This window comes from Mus pahari, chromosome 3 (assembly GCF_900095145.1).
Source record: "Mus pahari chromosome 3, PAHARI_EIJ_v1.1, whole genome shotgun sequence".
NCBI lineage: Eukaryota > Metazoa > Chordata > Mammalia > Rodentia > Muridae > Mus > Mus pahari.
This window is the reverse complement of record NC_034592.1, coordinates 56,172,495-56,192,777: the sequence shown is the minus strand read 5'-3', so window position 1 is coordinate 56,192,777 and position 20,283 is coordinate 56,172,495. Positions and strand designations below refer to the sequence as shown.

The 20,283-nt window shown below is 44.9% G+C and overlaps 1 protein-coding gene across 1 annotated transcript in view; it reads right to left on the bottom strand.

Moving 5' to 3' along the window:
* Myo3b (myosin IIIB) overlaps nt 1-20,283 on the bottom strand; it is a 328,196-nt gene that overhangs the window by 276,882 nt on the left and 31,031 nt on the right. The window contains exon 6 of the mRNA XM_021193757.2: nt 17,474-17,619. Within this exon, the coding sequence (XP_021049416.1) occupies nt 17,474-17,619 (146 nt within the window). The remainder of the gene's footprint in view (nt 1-17,473; nt 17,620-20,283) is intronic.

Here is a 20,283-nt window from a genome sequence, read left to right as displayed (position 1 = left end):
AGCAGGTTTATGAGGCTTAGAAAATTGGGGTCATTTTGATTATGGCAATGTCTGACTTTTCAGTGGGACAGACAATTGTTTCAAAAAGGGTTTTGTGCATAAATATGTCTCATCCTGTTTCAGGGGATTAAAGAGAATCTCACAGAGGAGGTATCCTGGAAACTAGGTTCTGAAGGACAGTCACCGTGAGGACAGTGGCAGGATCCCAGGGGGAAATTGTGAGAGGTGGAGTGGGTGACAGCAGGGAGAGGTGTGTATACACTGAAGAGACAGTGTATATAGTGTGCACATTATATACAGTGTGTGGCATGTACAGTGGTGTAGTATGTACAGTGTGTACAGTGTATGAAGTATGTACAATATATACAGTGTATACAGTGTGAGCAGTGTATACAGTGTGACGTGTATACAGTGTGTGCAGTGTATTTAGCATGTGCAGTGTATGGAGTGTGTACAGTATATACAGTGTGTCATGTACAGTAGTGCAGTGTATGCAGTGTAAGCAGTATACACAGTGTGCAATGTATGCAGTGTGTGCAATGTGTGCAATGTGTGCAGTGTATGCAGTGTGTATAGTGTATAGCAGGAAGGACCAAGCAGGCATGTCTTGTGTAGTGAGCTTTACTTCATCTGGCTGGAGAGTCAAAGGCATCTGGACAGAATCAAAAGAAAAGAAGGCTGTGGTGAACTAGAGGCTAGAGAAGGGAATCTGGGTTTCTACCTGCAGGCAATCATAGGCCATACTGGGATTTGAGAAAAGATATGTGACCTGTTAGGATAATGTACAGCAGGGACCCTGGGTTCCAGAATTCTCAGATGCCACTTTTGCCTCCAGTCTCTAAAAAAAAAAACATGCAGAAGGGTTGCTCCAGGTTCAGTAACACTTAATTATTAGCTGGGGCTTTGAAATCCACCCACCTGCATGGTTTTTTTTTTTTTTTTCAAAATGGGCTAAACTTTAGAGTAGCAGTTTTCAACCTGAGGGTCGAGACACCTTTGGTGATCTCATATCAGATTTACAATTCATAACAGTAGCAAAACTACACTTATAGAGTAGCAATAAAATAATTTTATGATTGGAGATCAGCACAACATATAGTAACAAGAAGTAGTAGGAAGGCCGAGAACTGCTGTGAGAATCCCTTTGCCTCAGCTCCAAGCAGCCTTCAGATCTATTTTTTTTAAAAAAGCAGGCTTCTTTGAATTCTTGCTACAGGCCCTCTTCGGTCTTGGCCCTCCTGATCTTACATCTCAGATGCCAAGTACAGTAGGTCTCAAAACGAGCTGGATACACCACACCAACCCCACCTATAGTGAGAGAAAGAGGAGTGAGCCATTTGCTTAGTACCCTCTCTCCTACTGGTTCCCACCTACACCCCATCACTACTGTGGTCCGCTGTATCAGCCTTCCATATGGATGAGCGCAGTAAGTGGGGGAACATGGGCTTCGTGGTACGTCTAAGTGTTCTATTGGTGATGAGGTGAAGTTGGCGTTTCATTAAGGAGATCAAGAATGATGGAGAATGGATGGGAAAGGTCACCTCTTGAAGGGCGGAGACTAGTGGGGCACACTGATGATTAATTGGGACTGATGAGGGACTACACTGCACAGTACTCTCAGTCATGAGGGAAGAAGATGCCCACAGAGCACCAGCTCCTACTCACAGAGTTCTGATTCGTCAAATCAACGGGGTTTTCTTTTCTTTATGTTCTTCTTCTTTGCATTCTTTTTGTTCTTGTTGTTGTTGTTGTTGTTGTTGTTGTTGTTGTTGTTGCTGTTGTTGTAGAGTCAGGGTCTCACACTATAACCCAGGGTGCTCTGGAGTTCACTAGGAAGCTAGTTTGATCTAAAATTCTTTACTCTCCTGCTTCTGCCTCCTCACTGTTGGGCTTACAGGACTGTGCCACTATGCTGGGCTTAGACATTTGATTTTCCTAGCATTAACTCAAGAGAAGCAGACTCTATTGGTTCAGAGACCAATCTCTGAAAGTCATTGTAATCACCCATAAACTATAGGGCAAGTCCAAAATTCAGATTCTCTTTCACTTTCACTTAGAAACAATGACATCATATACACTTGGGACAAGAGATAAAATGAAGGAAACAAAACTACCTGTCCAGTCAGCTGGCACCTGCAAGGTCCCCAGACACATAAATCTGTGTTCACATTGTTTTATATTGAAGCAGCTCCATATTGAAGCAGTACAGGCCACTGTCACTAAGTCCCTACCTCAAATTCTAAGACTTCATTCAAAGCAAATTGGAGGCAAAGTCTCATTGTGGACTATTAGAATGGAAAGAAAGAAAGAAAGAAAGAAAGAAAGAAAGAAAGAAAGAAAGAAAGAAAGAAAGGAAGGAAGGAAGGAAGGAAGAAAGAAAGACCAGAGAGGTAAAAATGGTGTATGCATGTTTTAGGATAACAGACTTCAGGACTCTCTGTCTCTGTCACCTGTCACACTGGCAGATAACTCCCATCAGATGTGTTCTGTCCCCCGAAGGGTACTACACATAGACAGGGGCAGCAGATGGAGGAGGTGAGGAAGGTCTGTGTAGAGACACTAACTTTGTTAGGGCACCTCCCTCCAAAGTTTGGACCCTTCTGCTGGAGATTTGAAAATATATTCTAGACAGATGACATGCTAACAGAATCATTTCATGGTTCACCGTCCTCTCTGTGTGATTTATCTTTATCTGTATGCACCAGAGGGCCCTATTCAAGAGATTTATGAGCTACCTATATGATTCCGTTCTGTCGAAAGGAAATGTGTGCATTGTTGAGAAACAGAGTAATAACATTTATTTTAAGCTTATGCCACTTTCCAATTAGAGTCCTTAGAAGTAAAACATATTTACCACCTTCCCATTGCCTGAGCCCCACCCGTTCCCTAACCTTGTTTATGTCTGTAGAAGCAATTCTAGAAGAGAGATGGAGGGAGCTTTTCTCCCATCGCCTGGCTAGGGACTGTAGGGTTGCTGGCTTGTAGCTGTCTCAATGGCTTTGGTCTTCCTGTCTGGAAAACTAGTCTAGCTTTGTTCTCCTGGGGTGGAGAATTGGCTGAGATAATACTCTATGTAAAATTCTTTTCTTGGTCTTCTCACATTTACCATACAAACTCAGCTAAAGAAAGAACAAAGCAACAAAACACACTGTGGTACCCTGAATGAGAATGTCCCCATAGCCTCAGCCTCATCTGTTTGAATGCTTAGTCCCCACTTGAGAGAACTGTTTGGGAAGGATTAGAAGGCGTGGCTTTGTTGGAGGAGGTGTGTCACTGGGGTTAGGCTTTGAGGTTTCAGAAGCCCACACCATTCCTAGTTAGTTCTCTCTCTCTCTCTCTCTCTCTCTCTCTCTCTCTCTCTCTCTCTCTCTCTCTCTCTCTCTCTCTCTCTCTCTCTCTCTCTCCCTCTCCCCCTCCTCTCTCTGCCTCATAGTTGTTACCTCAATATGTAAGCTCTCAGCTACTGCTCCAGCATCCTGCCTGCCTGCCTGCCTGCCTGCTGCCATGCTCCCCACCACGATGGTCATGAACTCACCCTCTGAAACTGGAAGAAGACCATAATAAACTCTTTCTCTCATAAGTTGGCTTGGTCATGGCTATCTTAGCACAGCAAGAGAAAAGTAACTAAAATGAGGCAATGACTGTCTTGGAATTAGCACCATGCCAAATGCTCCCCTTTCCTGGGGCCACAACTCCTGCCTTCATGCAGGGCCTCTCAGTTCTGCCCTAGATCACTTCCCCACTACCTCACAGTAACTGGAGGAAACACCTATGAGGGACGACATGGGGCTCTTCATAGTTTCTAGTAGCTTTCCATCAATTTATGACTTATGGATGAGAGATGGTCATGGTCCCAGAGGTCTGAAGTCCCCTCTAGATGGCTAGTTATGACATTTGCACAGAACCTAAGACCTCCTCTCACTGTACTACGGCCTTTGAAGTGACTCATCATGCAGGCAAAGACACCAAGGACAAGAGTTGGAATTGTGTGCCATACCTAAGCTTACTATGGGTTTCCAAGTTAGACAAATTTCAAAGTAATAAACCTTGAATTCTGTTGTGTTATGTCTCATCACTACCAATATTCACCAGACTAATACCAACTCTTTGCAACTGCTGAACAGGCAGACTCTAAATGCAGAGCAAAATGTGTGTGCCCTTGTGCATTTTTATGTAATTCTTCTTTTAAACACGAGCCACTTATAAATATATCCTCATGATAAAAGCTTTAAGAGAGTCCTGCATGATAACATACCCTTAATTGCAGGTAGTTCTTCCTCTACTCTCCACTGTTAGAGCCCATAATCACCTATGAGGAACAACATGGGGCTATTTATAGCTTCTAGTAGCCTTCCATCACTTTATGACTTATGAATGAGACATGGTCATGATCCCAGAGGTCTGAAATCACCTCTAGATGACTCGTTATGACATTTGCACAGAACCTAAGACCTCCTCTCGCTGCACCATGGTCATCCATCCTTCACCCCCACACCTCCTTCCTGCCTGACAGACAAGGATGAGCAGAATGTGTCACTATGTAGAGCACTGATAACAAGCTAGAGAAGACCAAAGAGCCAGAAAAGGTGGCTTAAGAGCATTACAGACCCAGAGGCATTGGCTCTGGAAGTTATTCTCCAGCAATAACCTTTATCAAATCCACAGACTAGATCCAACTCTTACCTCACTTGACTCAGAAGCCTGGACTCTCCCTGCTCCTTGTCTCCTTGGCTTTCAGAATAGAAGTTCCTGCCTTACCCTGGTGGCCACTCCTTCTCCAGTTCCACTCCACTCCTGGTTTCCTCTTTGTTCTCACCTCCACTCACTGCCTATTCAGCGTTTCTATGTAGCTGACATATCTTCACCTCCGTGTCTCCATCTCCATCTTGCTTCCTCTCGCGCCCGCCCACAACCACCTGCTGTTGTCTGGCTGCTCAAGCCAAAAACCTTGAGATTTCCATGGTCTCTTCTCTTCCTCTTGTCTATAAGCAGTAGCGTCACCAAGCTCCAACGTTACAGCCATGGTTGGACTCTCTCTCGCCCCCTCTCCCCCAGCCCCAGGCTGCCCCACTACCCCATCAAGAAGAGTCCCTTGCCAGGTCTCCGTGTCGCTCTTCCCAGCTCCCTTTCCCAAACACCCTGTTCTCCACAAGACACCTAGATGTGTTTTAACAGAAGTCCCTTTGTGTCACTTTTCTGTTCGGAAGCACAATGGCTTCCCATTCACTCCCCAGAAAGAAACTCAAACCATCACAGGGATCTATAAGAACATTCTGCAACCCAGGACATTCTGTGTCCCAGGTCTCTAGTGTCATCTCCCACCATGCTCCTTGGCACTCCCTGCCATGGCCTTTGCTACCTAAACAGTGCTGTTCCTCCCTCAGAATCTTTGCACTTCCTATCCCTGGCTTGTTCTTTTCTCCCATCAAGACTTTTCTCTTTGCCTTGTGAGAGAAGCTGTCCCTCAGCTTATCCTATAATAAGTTACACTATAACAGCCAGGCCTGGTGGTGCGTGCCTTTCATCCCAGCACTTGGGAGTCTGAGGGCTACACAAAGAAATGCTGTCTTAAAGAAACATTTTAAAAAATTATACTGTGACAAATTCCACCCCTCCATCTGTAGCTCCCTGTTTCCCTCTCCTGTTCTCTCTTCTGGCAGACAGGTAGCCTGTTAGTAAGACTTTTCATCACCATAACAATCCCCCAAGAAAAACAACTTCACCAAGGGAAGATTTACTTAGCTCACGTGATCAGAGGCTTCGCAGTCTATAATTTCCCAGCACCGTTGTTTGCAGGCCTGTCTCGAGGCAGAACCTCACAGCAGGAAAATGTGGCCTAGTGAAGATCTCCTTCATCTTGCCAGGCACCTGCTTCTTCCAGCCAGGCCCTGACTTCAAGCCCATTGGTGAAGTTAGAGCTCTTCTGTCTGGTTCAGTCTCTCAGCACAGTACTGCCATCAGCGGAATCTAACCTTCAACACGTGAGCCTTCGTAGGGGAATATTCGTATTAGAACCATAACAGGCATTTATCAACACTTAACCTAATATATTTGTGTATTTGTTTATTATTTCTCTCTTCCTCTGGAATTGAAGTCCCATGTGTTGTTCACTATGTCAGATAAAGTACATGACCATAGTAAATGCTCAACAAATACTTATCAAGTGATTGAATAAATTAGTCCTGGCACCAACACACGGTTCATTTGTAAGTAGGTCGCCATTCACACACATACTCTTGGAGAACTATAGAGTTTTAATTAGGAAATGCTTGCATTTTGCCAAACTCATTTGGCAAACTCTATTCCCCTGGGGTCATTCTTTCCTTACTTGCAATTTTTTGCCAGTGCATTGATTTTTTTTTTAATTCCTTTCCAGTCAAAGAACATAGGATTACTAAGCCAATGAACTATTTCTCTGCTGAGAGATGTATTTATCTCCAGCTGGGTAGTTTTCTTTTCTTTTTTAAATAGACACCGAAGTACTAACTTATGAACTTCGGAAGGAAGGGAACAAAAGGTATAGATAGCCAAGAGGACCCACAGCCCTGTACTGTCAGCAAAGCAGACACTGACGTGAATAGAATTGGAGGGCTCTGCCAGATCACAGTGGGCCACCAAGGCAGGGCCAACAGCAAACTGAGTGCCAGAGGGCGATAGCCAGCTGCCCAACATTCTCTTCTCCTAGCCTTGGGTTGATACTGGGAGTCAAAACATGTAAGGACGGAAAGCATCTCTCCCAACTTCTAGCATCCTCCTCTGCTCCCACACAGTGGTTCTAAGTGTTTTCAGGTCACGGACTCTTTCGGAATTATGACCTCTCTTCTCTACAGCTGCTATAACTAAGCAGAAAGAAATACAATGCCTTGGAACAACAGACATTTGTCTCACCGATCTGCAGGCCAGAAGTCCAAAGTCAAAGTATCCACAAGGCCATCCCCCTTCTGAAGCCTTCAAGAGAAATGCCTTCTTCTCATGCCATTTCCAGCTTTGGGTGGCCCTGTATTTCTGGGCTTCCAGAGTGACCATCTTCCTTCTTCCATCTTCTTTCTGGTCTATGACCATATCCAAATTTACCCCTTTGCATGAGGACAGGAGTCCCACTGAATGAGAGCCCAGCCTAATCACCTCATCTCAGCTTAATTACTTCTATCAAGAGCTTATTTCCAAATAAGTTCACATTCTAAAGTATAGGAGGTTAGAACTTCAACTTATCTGGTTAAGGGGTATGTACCATAGCCATCAACACTAACAATTTGCTACAATTTTTTTTCGACTTGCATAATAGTTCACACTACTGAACTTGCATAACACCCGCTCACGCCTCTGAACTTTCTCTACCTTTTACCTCTCACTTGGTAGTCCCGGGTGGTTGTGGAAAAGGTCATGGAAAAAGATGGGCACAAATATTTTCAAGGCTGATTTTAGCTTTTAAAATACCAACAGTGGTTTAATAGCTGCTTCAGGCAAGGATTTATACCTTAGGATCATCTGGGGGATATGAAAATGTAAAATAATATATGATTCCAAATACATTTACAAAATCAACTCTAGATTTATATAGATGCTGCGCTTGACCCCAGAGCGATTCAACTGAATTCTCTACGAGAGATGGCCAGGCATGGGTGTCTTTTAAAGCTCATAGGACTGAGGACCCTGACCTGGGTGGCTTACCATTGCAGTGGCTGGTCCTATCCTGCAGTTGGTGGTTACTGTCAGTCTTGTCTATTGAGCACTTGCGGACTATCTCAAGGGCACTGAGGGAAACTGTGCAGGCTCCTGTCTCTCAGGGCAAAAATGGTCTCGCTCATGAGCCATGCCTGTTTTTACTCCTTCAAGTGGTGACAATGAAATGGTGGCAAAGGAGCCAACCCCAAGTGTCTAGATCCCAGCAGGAAATCGGTTTGAGCCCTGTTGGGGTTAATCTCCCATGTGGCAGTTCGAATATAGAGACCCAGAATGAAACATCATTCCAGTCAGCCAGGACAGCCAATACAGGAGGGAGAACCAAGATCTTTAGAATTCCCACCTGTTAACAACATACCACCTATCCTTTATTTAAGTGTGACAGACAGGACGCCAATGTCCTCCAACTGATGGGACATTTGCAAATGGCTCAGCAGGAAAGACCACCAGTAAAGTCCTCCTCCAGCCTCTAGGGGGCACTCTACCCAGAATGATGGCATTACATACATTATCTGTATGTCTCAAGACACTCTTTCCAGGAGTAAGAAGCCAGCACACCACCACTCTTTAGCCTGCATTTTTCCCATTTGCCCACAAAGATATCACAGTGAAGTTCCCCGAGGCCAAAAATACAGACACATTCTATCAAAAACACTTCTCATTCACACCAGTCTTAAGATCGACACCACATGAGGCTATGTGTTTGATGGGGCTTGCTTGCTTGTGCGATATATCCCTTGCAAGTCTTAAATGAGCACCAAGTTTTCTTTTCAGAATTCACAAACAATTCATGGGGGTACGGGAGGGGAGAGCTTAGTCATGAGCCCAGTGAGGAAGAAAGTTCAGCTTACCAGATGGCAGTTTGAAGCCTCCGCCTCCTGCCTTGCTTAGAAGAACCAGAGGCACATTTTGTTTTCACCAAGCCTCTGATTTAATCCTCTAATCCTGGTCCTGTTCTCTAGCACTCTTCTGAGAAGGATGACAGTAGGTGAGGACAGTGGGTAGCGGCTTTCTCTGTGAGTTCTCCTCCCTCCATCCCATCCCCTCCCCCAGTGCCTGGCTATCATTCTTCTTAGCCAAGAAACCTGAACTCATCAGGAATAGCCAGGCTCTCCTCGTAGCCCTCCTACCCAGCTTGGGTTTCTGTCTCCTCTTCCCTATGCTTTTGACCTTCTAGGCTAAGCAAGAGAAAAACAATTCACTCTGGGAGAGACCTTTTGAATTCTTATATCTGGGGCTTCTGATACTGTTCCTTTACCCAAGGACACACACACACACACACACACACACACACACACACACACACACACACATCTAGAATCCTAGGGAAAGTTGAGCCTTCCAAAGGTCTGCAAAGGCAGCCAAGACAGAGAGTATAACTCATCAATTAAGCATAAAGCTGCCATGCACTTGATAAGCAAGCCCCTTCTAAAGACAACAGCATCCCCATTCAGGGTAGATATAGTGGGAGTCGGGTCCTAGAGCATCCTTGCTTCCTGATGGGCAGCTCCTACCACAGCATCCAAGTGTAGGCATAAGGACAGAGGCTGTCCATATCTCCAACAATGTGTTTATTAACTCCAAAGGAGTAGTGAAAGATGGATATGAATAGCAAAGTCTTTCATACAGAGGTGCTGTGTAAAAAGTAAGAATTTATTAGGAATCTGTCTTCATTCTCTCTTAGTTCCTAATGTAATCATCAATTAATTAGCTGAACTTTCAAATGATTGATCTCGTGGGTGATGCTTATGGGAGCTTACAATTCCTCAGCTACAAGGGAAGGAAAATTCCTTGCAGTGTGAATATTCCCGCGAGATCTTTGCCTTAGTAACACCCAGCACAAACTGAATGGACATTTACAATGTATCATTCTAAACTCTTCACATCCATTCACCCCTCACAGCTCCGTGAGGATGGTACTATTTCTAGCCTCATAACAGGGTAGGAAGCTGGAACACAGGGCATAAAGAAACTTGGTCCAATTCACACAACTGGAAGATAGTGTAACTGCTCACTGAACTGGACAGGTTGGCTGTAGAACATAGCAAAAATTAACTATCAGGCAGAGGCAGGCAGATTTCTGAGTTCGAGGCCAGCCTGGTCTACAAAGTGAGTTCCAGGACAGCCAGGGCTATACAGAGAAACCCTGTCTCAAAAAAAAAAAAACAAAAAAAAAAAAACAAAAAACAAAAAAAAAACCCTGACTATCAAACTATACCATTTTCTACCCTTTCCTGAAACTTTGCTCAGAATCCTGTCACCAGTGTTAAAACAACCCTGTCTGGTTTTCTTAAGAAACACATGGAGAACGGCTAAGTTTTTCTACTCAAGGGCATCCGGGACCTCCATACTAACCCCACCCCTAGCAGATCACAGATCTAGGAAGAAGTCTAGCCACAATCTGTAGAATCCCTGAAAGAACCACAGATTCCTGAGAAACATGACATTGTATTAAGTGACTAACTAGAGAGTATTTGTTACAACTAGGGGATGTTTGTTACACAGCTGTTGAAAACTGATACAATCAATATTGTCTTTGTAACAGGCTTTCTCTTGCCTCTAGAACTCCCTGTAAATGGATAGCTTCTGCTCTAATGAGCCTTTCTGCAGGTACCCAGTTCTTCACCTTTGTCTCGCCTAGCCTACTACTGTGTCAACTCACAAAGGCATTTCTAACTATCCCTTTCTGTGAGTCCCTATTTTTTTTTTCCAGAGTTGAGAAGAAGCCAGGGTTCTTGGTCCCTTCAGTACTATTTTGAGTTCTGTTTGCTTGCTGATCCTCTTTGCCCATCTCTCCATCATTTAGGAGCTAAGTCAGATTTAGCCTAAGCGAATGGTGCCAACAGAATGGAAGCAGGGTAATGAGGGGGAAAGCACAGAGAATACTGTACGTCAATGCTTCGCAGCTCTGACCTCTCCTTTTTCCCAGGGTGAGCTTCTTGCTCAGCCTGGATGGGGACTGGTAGTCCCTGAAGACATACTCCGGCTTCGCCACCTGATCCCCAAAAGAAATGTTGCAAAACTGAATTCTCCCTGCCTGCCAGGACTCAGAGGGGCAGCAAGCTGTACCTCCACAGGAACTAATGGCCCCAGCTGCTCAATTCAAATTAGAATGGAATTTGGAAACTGTTCCATAGCATAGAAATCTTCCGGGGCATGCCTGCCAGGGACCTCCAGCCACTGGGTTCCCATGGAAATGGAGTGTTAAGTTCTGAGTTTGGGGGCTATTCCAGAGGCAAAGGAGGGGCATGCACCTAGGGCATCCTGAAGGATGCCAACTAAAACTGAGATGTGAAATGCCATCTGAAAGAAAGACTCATAAAGGATAATTGTTTTCTATTAGAGTCGATCAAAACTTTCTGCCATTAGGGAGTCCACAAATGCTCAATGATGGTAATTCTCTGAGTACTTCCTGCTTTATGAGTGAAGTTTGGATTGCAAAGGTTCATTGCTTAAAGGGCCAATAACTATGTGACTTACACTGGTGAAGAGAAACCCGAAGCTCCCCAGGGCAAACCCATCCTTACTGTGCCATTAAACACCCACTACCCCTCACTCATTACGTTTCAAGAATAAGAGTTTAGTTTTAATTTCTTTTCCCTTGTATTTTGCAGCCTTAAGGAAAACTATCCTGTGTCAATTCTGTAATAGTAAGGCAATTGCTGGTGACCTAGGGCTCCCTACTCTCTCTGTCCCCTCACACAGCTGTGCAATGGGGAAGGACCCCTGCCTCTGCCCCCTCACATAGCTGTGCAGTGGAGAAGGTCCCCTGCCTCTGCTCCCTCTCACAGCTGTGCAGCTGGCAAGGACTTCTTCCCATATCATAATGATATGGGAAGGTTTTGGGTTTAGAAAGTCAAAATCTAAAGGACTCTGTACCTTTAAAACACATGCCCAAGCAAGATGAAAAGCCAACCCTAGGACTGTCTTTTAGTCCCTGAGGAGAGCTTTCAGTCACAGGAATGATTCTAAGGTGACTTGCCCACCTGAACCCCACCTCCCTCCGTGTTCAGGCAATCCAAGAGGATCCAGGCCCTGGATTCTTGATGTCTGAATTCCCTTTTCTTTTTTCCACCCCAAACTCTGCATGTCGCACTTTTATTGGTGACTGAGTTGGGGACAGAGGAAACAGGCTTTCCTCAAAAGCAAACCGAGCCTGTTCGCTTTTACATCTCACCCAACTCAGTTTGCAAGAGCAAAGCTAAAGACATCCTAATGCAGAGGTGTGGACATTCCTAAGTCCCCAGTGGACTGGACTCTAAAGTGCTTTCGTAACCTTAGCTTAGAGCTTAGAAAATATTTCCCCCCATAAGCATAATGTTCTAATGGAGACCGAGTCCTCAGCCCAGGCTATAGGACTTTATTTAGCCACAGAATTCAAATAGCACACCCGAAGTACAAAGCGATGGATATTATACAGCTTCTTCCTAAAGAGATGCTTAAAAACACTGTTTTCATGAGAAAATGCATTCCCGCTCAGGATGCCAAAAACAGGATTTGATTTTCCCCAGACCCCAGAGCAAGCTTTCTCAGCGAAGAAATAATAGGAAAAATTAGAAAAGGAGGGTGGCAAGACACAAGATGTTGGTTAGTCCAGAAATAGCCCTGGCCTGTTAGATACCATTTTGCAAAGAGTGCTCTGTGAACAGAAACTTCTGGATACAAAGAATGCTATTCTGAAGCATCTCTTTGTGCTTATGTAACACATTCCACAAATCTTCAGTTCAAGCACTTAGGTGTGCTAAATTAGGAATAAAAAGCTATGGTTTGAAGGGGAATTTGAGGAGGGGATGGGTTTCTGGATTTGGGGTCAGTAATTGATCCACCCTTAGTGATGCCCTGCGCCCACCTATGATGACCTCTGTGTAGTCCTCAATTCCTTGACGGACACAATCACTGGTGCTAATGTAATTTCTGACTTTTAGGTTGCTAACATCACTTAAAATCGGGAGTCGGGGCAGCATGTTAAACTGTAAGCTTCTAACAGGCTGAACCTGTGCCTTGCACACTCTGTGGCCATCACTGCTTGGCATAAAATCTGGAAGGATTTACCATTTCAGCATGCCTGCAAAATATGTGGGTTTTAGAGACAGGCTCCCCATATTCACATCATTTTTGCTCCTATGTGCAGACCAGGAACCGGCTGCAAAAACCTCTGTGGGATATCACCTAACTCAGAAAAGGACTAGGGATATCAATGGCCTCCCAGGGTCACTGTGGGGCTAACATACATGTTGGTGAAACACAGAATACTGTGCCTGTCACACAGTTAGTAGCACTTGCAAGGTCCCAGATGCAAGTTTAGCATCATTCCTTGCTCATATTCCTTTCTCATCACCCGTGAACCAGAGGTTCGGGAGTTTTGCCTCTAAATTAGTTCCGCAGAGAATCTGGTGACCAGGAAAGCTAGTTAAGGTATTGGGTTGAACTGTGGCTTGAGACGTGACCTCATTTGCAATCAGAATCTACGCAGATATGACAATCGATGCATGGCTGTTACTATGGAGATGTGTGATTCGGGGTTGGGCTTCCCATGTCCCTGGAAGAAATAGAGAAGAAGATACAGAGAAGAGGGATACGAAGGACAGAAGACTGGAGGCAAGGCTCCTCCCAAAGCCTCCAGAACAGCTTCTGAGGAGACTCTGGAGGGAATCTCCTAAGCCCTGTGGATTGTGCCCTTGGACTTCTAGCCAGCAGGACCATGAGAGAATAAGTGTTGATTGTTCAGACTCATTGAATCTCTGCTTATCTGCTGTGGCAGCCCTGAAAAACTCACTCGGTTGGGGGCAGGTGATTCTGGAACACCTGGATTTAGTGATGGACACCTGAAGCAGAGATCGTCACAAGTTCTCCTCTCCTGAGACTGTTCACTGCAGGGAAAGCTCTCTGGGGAAGGCAGTCACCAGCTCTGGAGACTGGAATGATCAGGCAAATTTCGACTGGCAATCTTGGGGGTGGGGTATTCTTTTCCTTTTTCTTTTTTTCTACGGAGAGTAATGTGGAAAGCATGAAGTTGGTCGTGAGACACTGATCAAAGCCATCCTTCATTGGGCCCAAGTAAATACATGCGTAGCGTTGTTCTCAATGCTTGTATAGTAAACCCACACTGTACCCCACAAAGGTCCCTATCACCTTTCTGAACCTATCTACCATGGACAAAGGGAATCATGAACTAAAGACTCTAAGCTAAAGAAAGATACATGGTTCCCAAGAGACCAAAATAATTGTACATTTCTCTTAACCCTACTGATCTGTGAAATTATAACTGTGAAACAGATCTCCTCTAAAGTGAAATATATATGAGATATATCATATATGTGTATACACACACAAACATACACATATGATCCTTCCAAGCCTTTGGGATTTTAAATGGCGTCTCCGAAAAAAAAAAAAAAAACAACATGTAAGAATGAAATCTATAGATGCTCAGAGAAACGACTTCACTCTCCCTCTTCTAACTCTGGGGGTGGGGGGTAGGGCGTGGGGGGTGGGGAAGCAGCAGTAGCATTGGCAGTCAGGTGTGACTTTTTTTTTTTTTTTTGGAGCAAAGGCATTAGACAAGATGACACGCTGACAGGTTCAGAAAACAGTGAATGCTGTGCCAATCAGCTGATAATTTGTGTGTTTGCAGCGTAGGAAGAAGTGTGAGTCACGCAGTATTTCAAAGGCAGGTCACAATTGCTGTTTGTCATCTTGCAGTGTGAAGGTCAGGAGACAGAAGAAGGTGGGAGGAAGCAAGAGAGGAGACTTGCTTGCAAGCAGATCAACCATAGCCAGACAGGTCCTGCTCCGTGGCTCTGACAGTGCCCAGGGAGCCCGTGTAATTACTGCCTGGACTGACATCTGAGGCTCTCACCTCCAGCAGCCACAAGGTCATTCATCATAAGTCCTTTGTAACTTCTGAAAGTCACTCCTTCCATGACTCAGTCAAGCTTTGCCTCTCTTCCCCCACTTAGTCACTTACTCAGTTTATTTCCAAGAATAAAATAATTGCAAGGGAGAGGCCAGTAGGGAAATTCAGGGGAGGAAGCCTCAAGTTTTCCAGTTCCCAGGGGACCATAAAATGGACCTCATTGTTTAATGGAAGAAAATTCCAGTGAATTGAAAGTATATCCAAATAGAAAAAGAAAAGAAAACTGAAGCCAAACAGAATCAAGTATTTTTGTCATTAATGTTATTTGCAAGGAAGAGAAAGAGAGGGTAGGGGAAGGGGAGGGGGCCTACCCTTATGAAATACAAAAGTCAATATTCAACTGGATTTTTAAAATATGTAAATAAGAGCTGGTGAACTAACTCAGTGGGTAAAGATGCTTGCTGCCAAACCTGACAACCGGAGCTCAACCCCCAGAACCAGAATGATGAAAGTTGCCCTTTGATGTCTTCATACACACACACACACACACACACACACACACACACACACACACAAACCCTTCCATGCCTCTTCAATACATAAATAAACAAACAAATAAATGCAATATAAGACTTTTTAAAATGTAAGTGTTTAATCTCCTCACTTTCCATTTAAGAGCTTTTTTCTGAGGAAATGATACACTGAGAATAAGCATGCATGTTCACAGAGCTCTAGTCAACCCATAACCCTTCAAAGAGAACTGTGTGATTCCGATAGGATAATTCTTTTTGTTTGTTTGTTTGTTTGTTTTTTGTTTTTTGTTTTTTCAAGACAGGGTTTCTCTGTATAGCCCTGGCTGTCCTGGAACTCACTTTGTAGACCNGGCTGGCCTCGAACTCAGAAATCCGCCTGCCTCTGCCTCCCAAGTGCTGGGATTAAAGNCGTGTGCCACCACCACCCGGCTTTTTTTTTTTTTTTTTTTTTTTTTTTCCGATAGGATAATTCTTAAAGTAAATATTCAGTATATTTACTGAATATAAACCCACAGAGTTCTCCCAGGGCTCAAGAAGAAAGCAGCTGTACCGCCTTAGCATGGAGGCTGCACCGTCATTTGTTTTTCTTCTTCCTGCCCAAGAATGGCAAGTCAGCCCATTAGAGTTGTGACAATGGCAAATGTCGAGTCCAAATAATCGCACAGAGAATCTGCCAAACTATTATTCTGATATCTGATCCAGCATCCGAACAGGGGGGGAAAAAAAAAAAAAGAAAGGCAGAAAGTCTAGGAGAGAGCGACAGAGTCTCAGCTTAGGCTGGCATAAAGACTGACTTCTTCCAGTTCCCTTGCTCTGTGAGTCATTCTGCATCGAGGTAGGGAGAGGGGGTTAGTTATCTTCATCTAGATCTAAAGACGTCTCCCAAGATACAAGACGGGAGTGGAGTGCTAGAATAGAGATGATCAGAAAGCAGAGGCTGTGGACACAGAAGTTAGCTTATCACTGGAGATGAAGGGTCTATTGACTCAATGGGTGTACACTCATGTGCACACTCACACACACACACACACACACACACACACAAACACACACCTCTTTAGCTGCCTTGAATTGATCAGCATAGGTGATTTAAAAAAAAAAAAAAAACATTTCATCTGTCAATGAATGCATACTTTTAAAAAAGGAAAGAATAAATATACCCAAACAAATCTCTTTTTAAAAATGTATCCATCTCATAAAACTCGCTGCTATTTGGGGAACTATGTTGCCATAGCAAGCAAGCACTTGTAACACAAGGAACCACACAGAGAATCCTTGCAGCCCGGTTCCTCATCTCTGCACATGTCACAGCTCCCTCTCGCTGCTGCTGGCTCCTGCATCCTTAGGTCCCTTTGACTGCTCACCCACAGACTGTTAATTAAGAAGCCAGAAGCTTCAGCTGCTCCGACAGGAGTGCATGTTTTTATGTTTTGGAAAAGGCAGAAAGACCAGCCGGGCTTAAGCGAGGCTGTTTTCGGAACGCCGGTTGTTGGTTTGCTCACATCTGGATTAGGTCTAAAATGATAATATTACAATGATCAACGCTTGAGAGCTCCATCTGCATATAAATAGGCCTAATCAGAAATGCAAATTGCAATTTCCAGAACCTGGTAAAGGCTGCAGATAGCTGCGCTTTTGTGCGAATGAGGGAAGGTCAACACGTGTATTGTGACATCCATTCAACGGCCCAGAGTGTTCCTTTGAAAGAACCATTTGGAAAATACAAATTATCTATCAATCTGCACCCAGGCTGAGCTGGGCTCCCCACCATTTGACCCTCCTAACATAGATCAGCTCAGCTGCTGTCAAAGAACCACACTCACTGCATGTGCAGACCCTGAGAACACACAGAGTCGGCAATACACTTCTCGGCAATACACTTCATCTAAATCGCCTCTGAGACTCCTCTGAAAGGAGTTTCCCACTGAGGGGTGAAGAATAAGGTGTATGGGTAATGAGACACCTTTCAGATAAATGACACTGCTGATCTGAGTGGATATGACAATATGAATATGTATTTTGGGAGCCCCCCAAATTCCCCCAATGCTACATTAAGTACACTTAAAAAGAAAATGTCGGCATTTAGACCAATTATTTAATCCTAAATCACATCTGTGTTTCTCTCGTGCAAAGCACAAAAAAAAGAACATTTCAGAAAAATTGTAGTGCTGTGAATTGACAATTGTCCCACGCTCTCGCCATTTCTCAGGGATGTGATTAGTATCTCCTCATGTCCCCCTCCCCCCAACTCTGATTTTTCCCCCCTCATCCTTTTGAAAGGGAAACATATTACACAATTGAGCTTTCTCAAATTTGGAGAGAACTTGCATACCAACTAGCTTCCCTCCAAAAGCGGTTTCACGGAACACCGATGAGTCAAGAGCGCCACCTGGTGTCCTACCTTGGTATCTTAAAGAGCATTTTCACAGGATGCATTTCAAAGAGGGGAGGGTCTCCATCTCCCAGCTCAATGGCTGTGATGCCCAAGGACCAGACGTCACAACGAGCGTCATAGGACGAGTCATACTGCTGCTCGCAAGCAATGACCTATCAGACAAAAAAAAAAAACAAGACACCACACATCAGGCCACTGTCACCCCAGATGCCTTGAAGCCCTTTTTTGTTGTTCCATTGACCGAGCTCAGGCTGAATGGGAGCAGTGAGATGTTTGTAGGCTAGACCTGATCTGTGCATCCCCGATTCATCATCTGCTATGTTTACTAACTTTGGCCCTTCTCCTTTCCTTTTGAACTGGGGTCTGACGATGTTGCTGGACTCAAATCCACAAGACGTGCCTATGCGTGTTCATTTCTTCCTCTCTCATGTGACAGTCACGCGTACGAGGATTACAGATGGATTCACTTCCTTTTTAAAATGTGTTAGCTCCTCTCAGAAACCATGTGTTGAGCCGTCTCAGTACAAAGCACACCACGAGACAGTGTGTGTATGGGAGAGGGGCCACTCTGTTCTCAAACTGCCTGCTTTTCGTTCCCCTTTAAAGAAAAGACTTGGTATTCAAACCGCACCTCCCTGCCTGCTGTTAAACTTAACCCTCCAAAAAGCAGTTGCTCTTAAGAGTGGCTGACACAGAGTCCTCTGGAGTATAACCCACTGAGCAGAAGGATGTTGGAAGACCCTACAGTTATGAAAAGCAGGAGCCACCCCACCCTAGAGTTTCCCTTTTACCAACAACATCAGAACCCTCCTCAACATCAAACAACCTAAAACAACAGTTTGTGGGTACCACAGCATTTTCTGGCCTAACTGGGTAGAAAGCAGGGGGATCAGAAATGGCTGCAGGCTTGCTAGTGGGTGAAGAACAGGAATTCTCGGAGGATTCTGTTCCTGTCAATCTTCTAAGTCTCAGGGGGGAAAGCAGACTCCTGACCGTCATGCGAGACTGGGAGAGAGGAGCAAGCAGAGGGTGAAGAGGGACCCAGGACTCCCCCTTGCCCTTGATTCTGCCTCCCAGAGCAGCTGACTGTGACGGCTGAGCATCACGTTGGTGAGCATGGGGTGGGCTGGCTGCTCCCCTCCGGCTCTCATGCTGGCTTTGGCTTTTACTCTGGGTGGGACAACTACTTGTGGTGAGCTGACAAGAGACAGGTCAGGCTTCTATTCTAGTTGCTCCCCTGGCTGCATGCTGAGGGCAGAGCCAAGAGTGGGGACACGCAGCCAGTTATAGTGCCAGTTACAGTACTACTGTACCATCTAGTTTTGAGGGGTGAGAAATAACCAGATCCTGAATGTATTTCTGAAGGTTGAACCGACTGGAATTCTGAGTGGGCCTTTAAGAATAAAGACCTGTGGATAACTCTGAAGTGTTTGATCCGAGCATGTACCACAGAGAAGTGGGGTTAACCACATGTGGAAAGGAGAGGGGAGAAACAGGCTCAAGACTCAAAGCTGAAGCTTTCAAATCTCAGGGGTCAGGAAAGTATCCAATGGGAGATAGTGATTTTAACCCCTAAGACCCCCGAGACTGGACATCTGTCCTAGAGAATTATAAGAAGAGTACTCTGGTCTGTATGTGCCCCCACCCTACCCCCAGTTCATGTGTGAGAAATGTGATCCCTATAATGCAACAGTGATAGGAGATGTGACCTTTGGGGAGATGTCCAGTCCTGAGGCTTGGTCCTCCTGAACGGATTCATGTCAAGACCAGTGTATGAGAATGGTTCTCTCACCTTCCACCGTGCGAGGAGAGTCGGAGGCCCTCACGGAACGCCAGAGCCTTCACATTCCCAGACCTTATGGCTGTGAAGGAATAATTTTTTGTCCCCTCTAGATTACCCTGCCTTGGATATTTAGTACAAAGTAAATCAGCAAAGTAAAGAATGTATGTTGTGCCAAGTGATGGTGGCTGGTGGCGCACGCCTTTAATCCCAGCTCTTAGGAGGCAGAGGTAGGCGAATCTCTGAGTCTGAGGTCAGATTGGTCTACAGAGAGAGTTCCATGTCAGCCAGGGCTTCACAGAGAAATCTGTCTCAGAAAAAAAAAAAAAAGTGTGTTGCTTTAGGCCCCTGGATCTTGATATTATTAAAGCAGTGATAGAAAACTAATGTATCTGCTCTCTTCCATACCAGGTCATGTGAAAATGTTCTGAGCCTTCTATCCTCAACATCAGCTACGGCTCTTACTGTTTCTTCTTCTTCCTCCTCCTCCTCTTCTTCCTCCTCCTCCTCCTCTTCTTCTTCTTCTTCTTCCTCCTCCTCCTCCTCCTCCCCTCCTCCTCCCCCCTCCACTCCCCTTCCACTTCCCCCTTCCTCTTCCTCCTTCTCCTTCTCCCCCCCCTTCCTGGTCTCTGAAATAGAGAACATTATCCTATGGACCTGCACCATGGGTCTGGCTGCCACCCCTCCCTCAGGACAGAACATCTTCTTGAAGACTATTCTGTCATGAGTTCAATGCATTATTTTCAAAATAAAGTTCAGATCACTCCAAATCTGGAAACAGAAGCTACTTCAGTGCCTCTAAGGACCTCACTTTCCACACCCCAATCACACAACAGCCTGCAGCATTTACAAGGAGTCCCAGAGAAGGCTCCTCAACACCTCCTGGGAATGACATTTTTGAAAGTTCGGGACAAATGTAATATTAGACCTATCAATCAGAAGACAGTTTGGCAGTTTACTAATGGCACTGTAATGGGCTGTGTGTGTGTGTGTGTGTGTGTGTGTGTGTGAGAGAGAGAGAGAGAGAGAGAGAGAG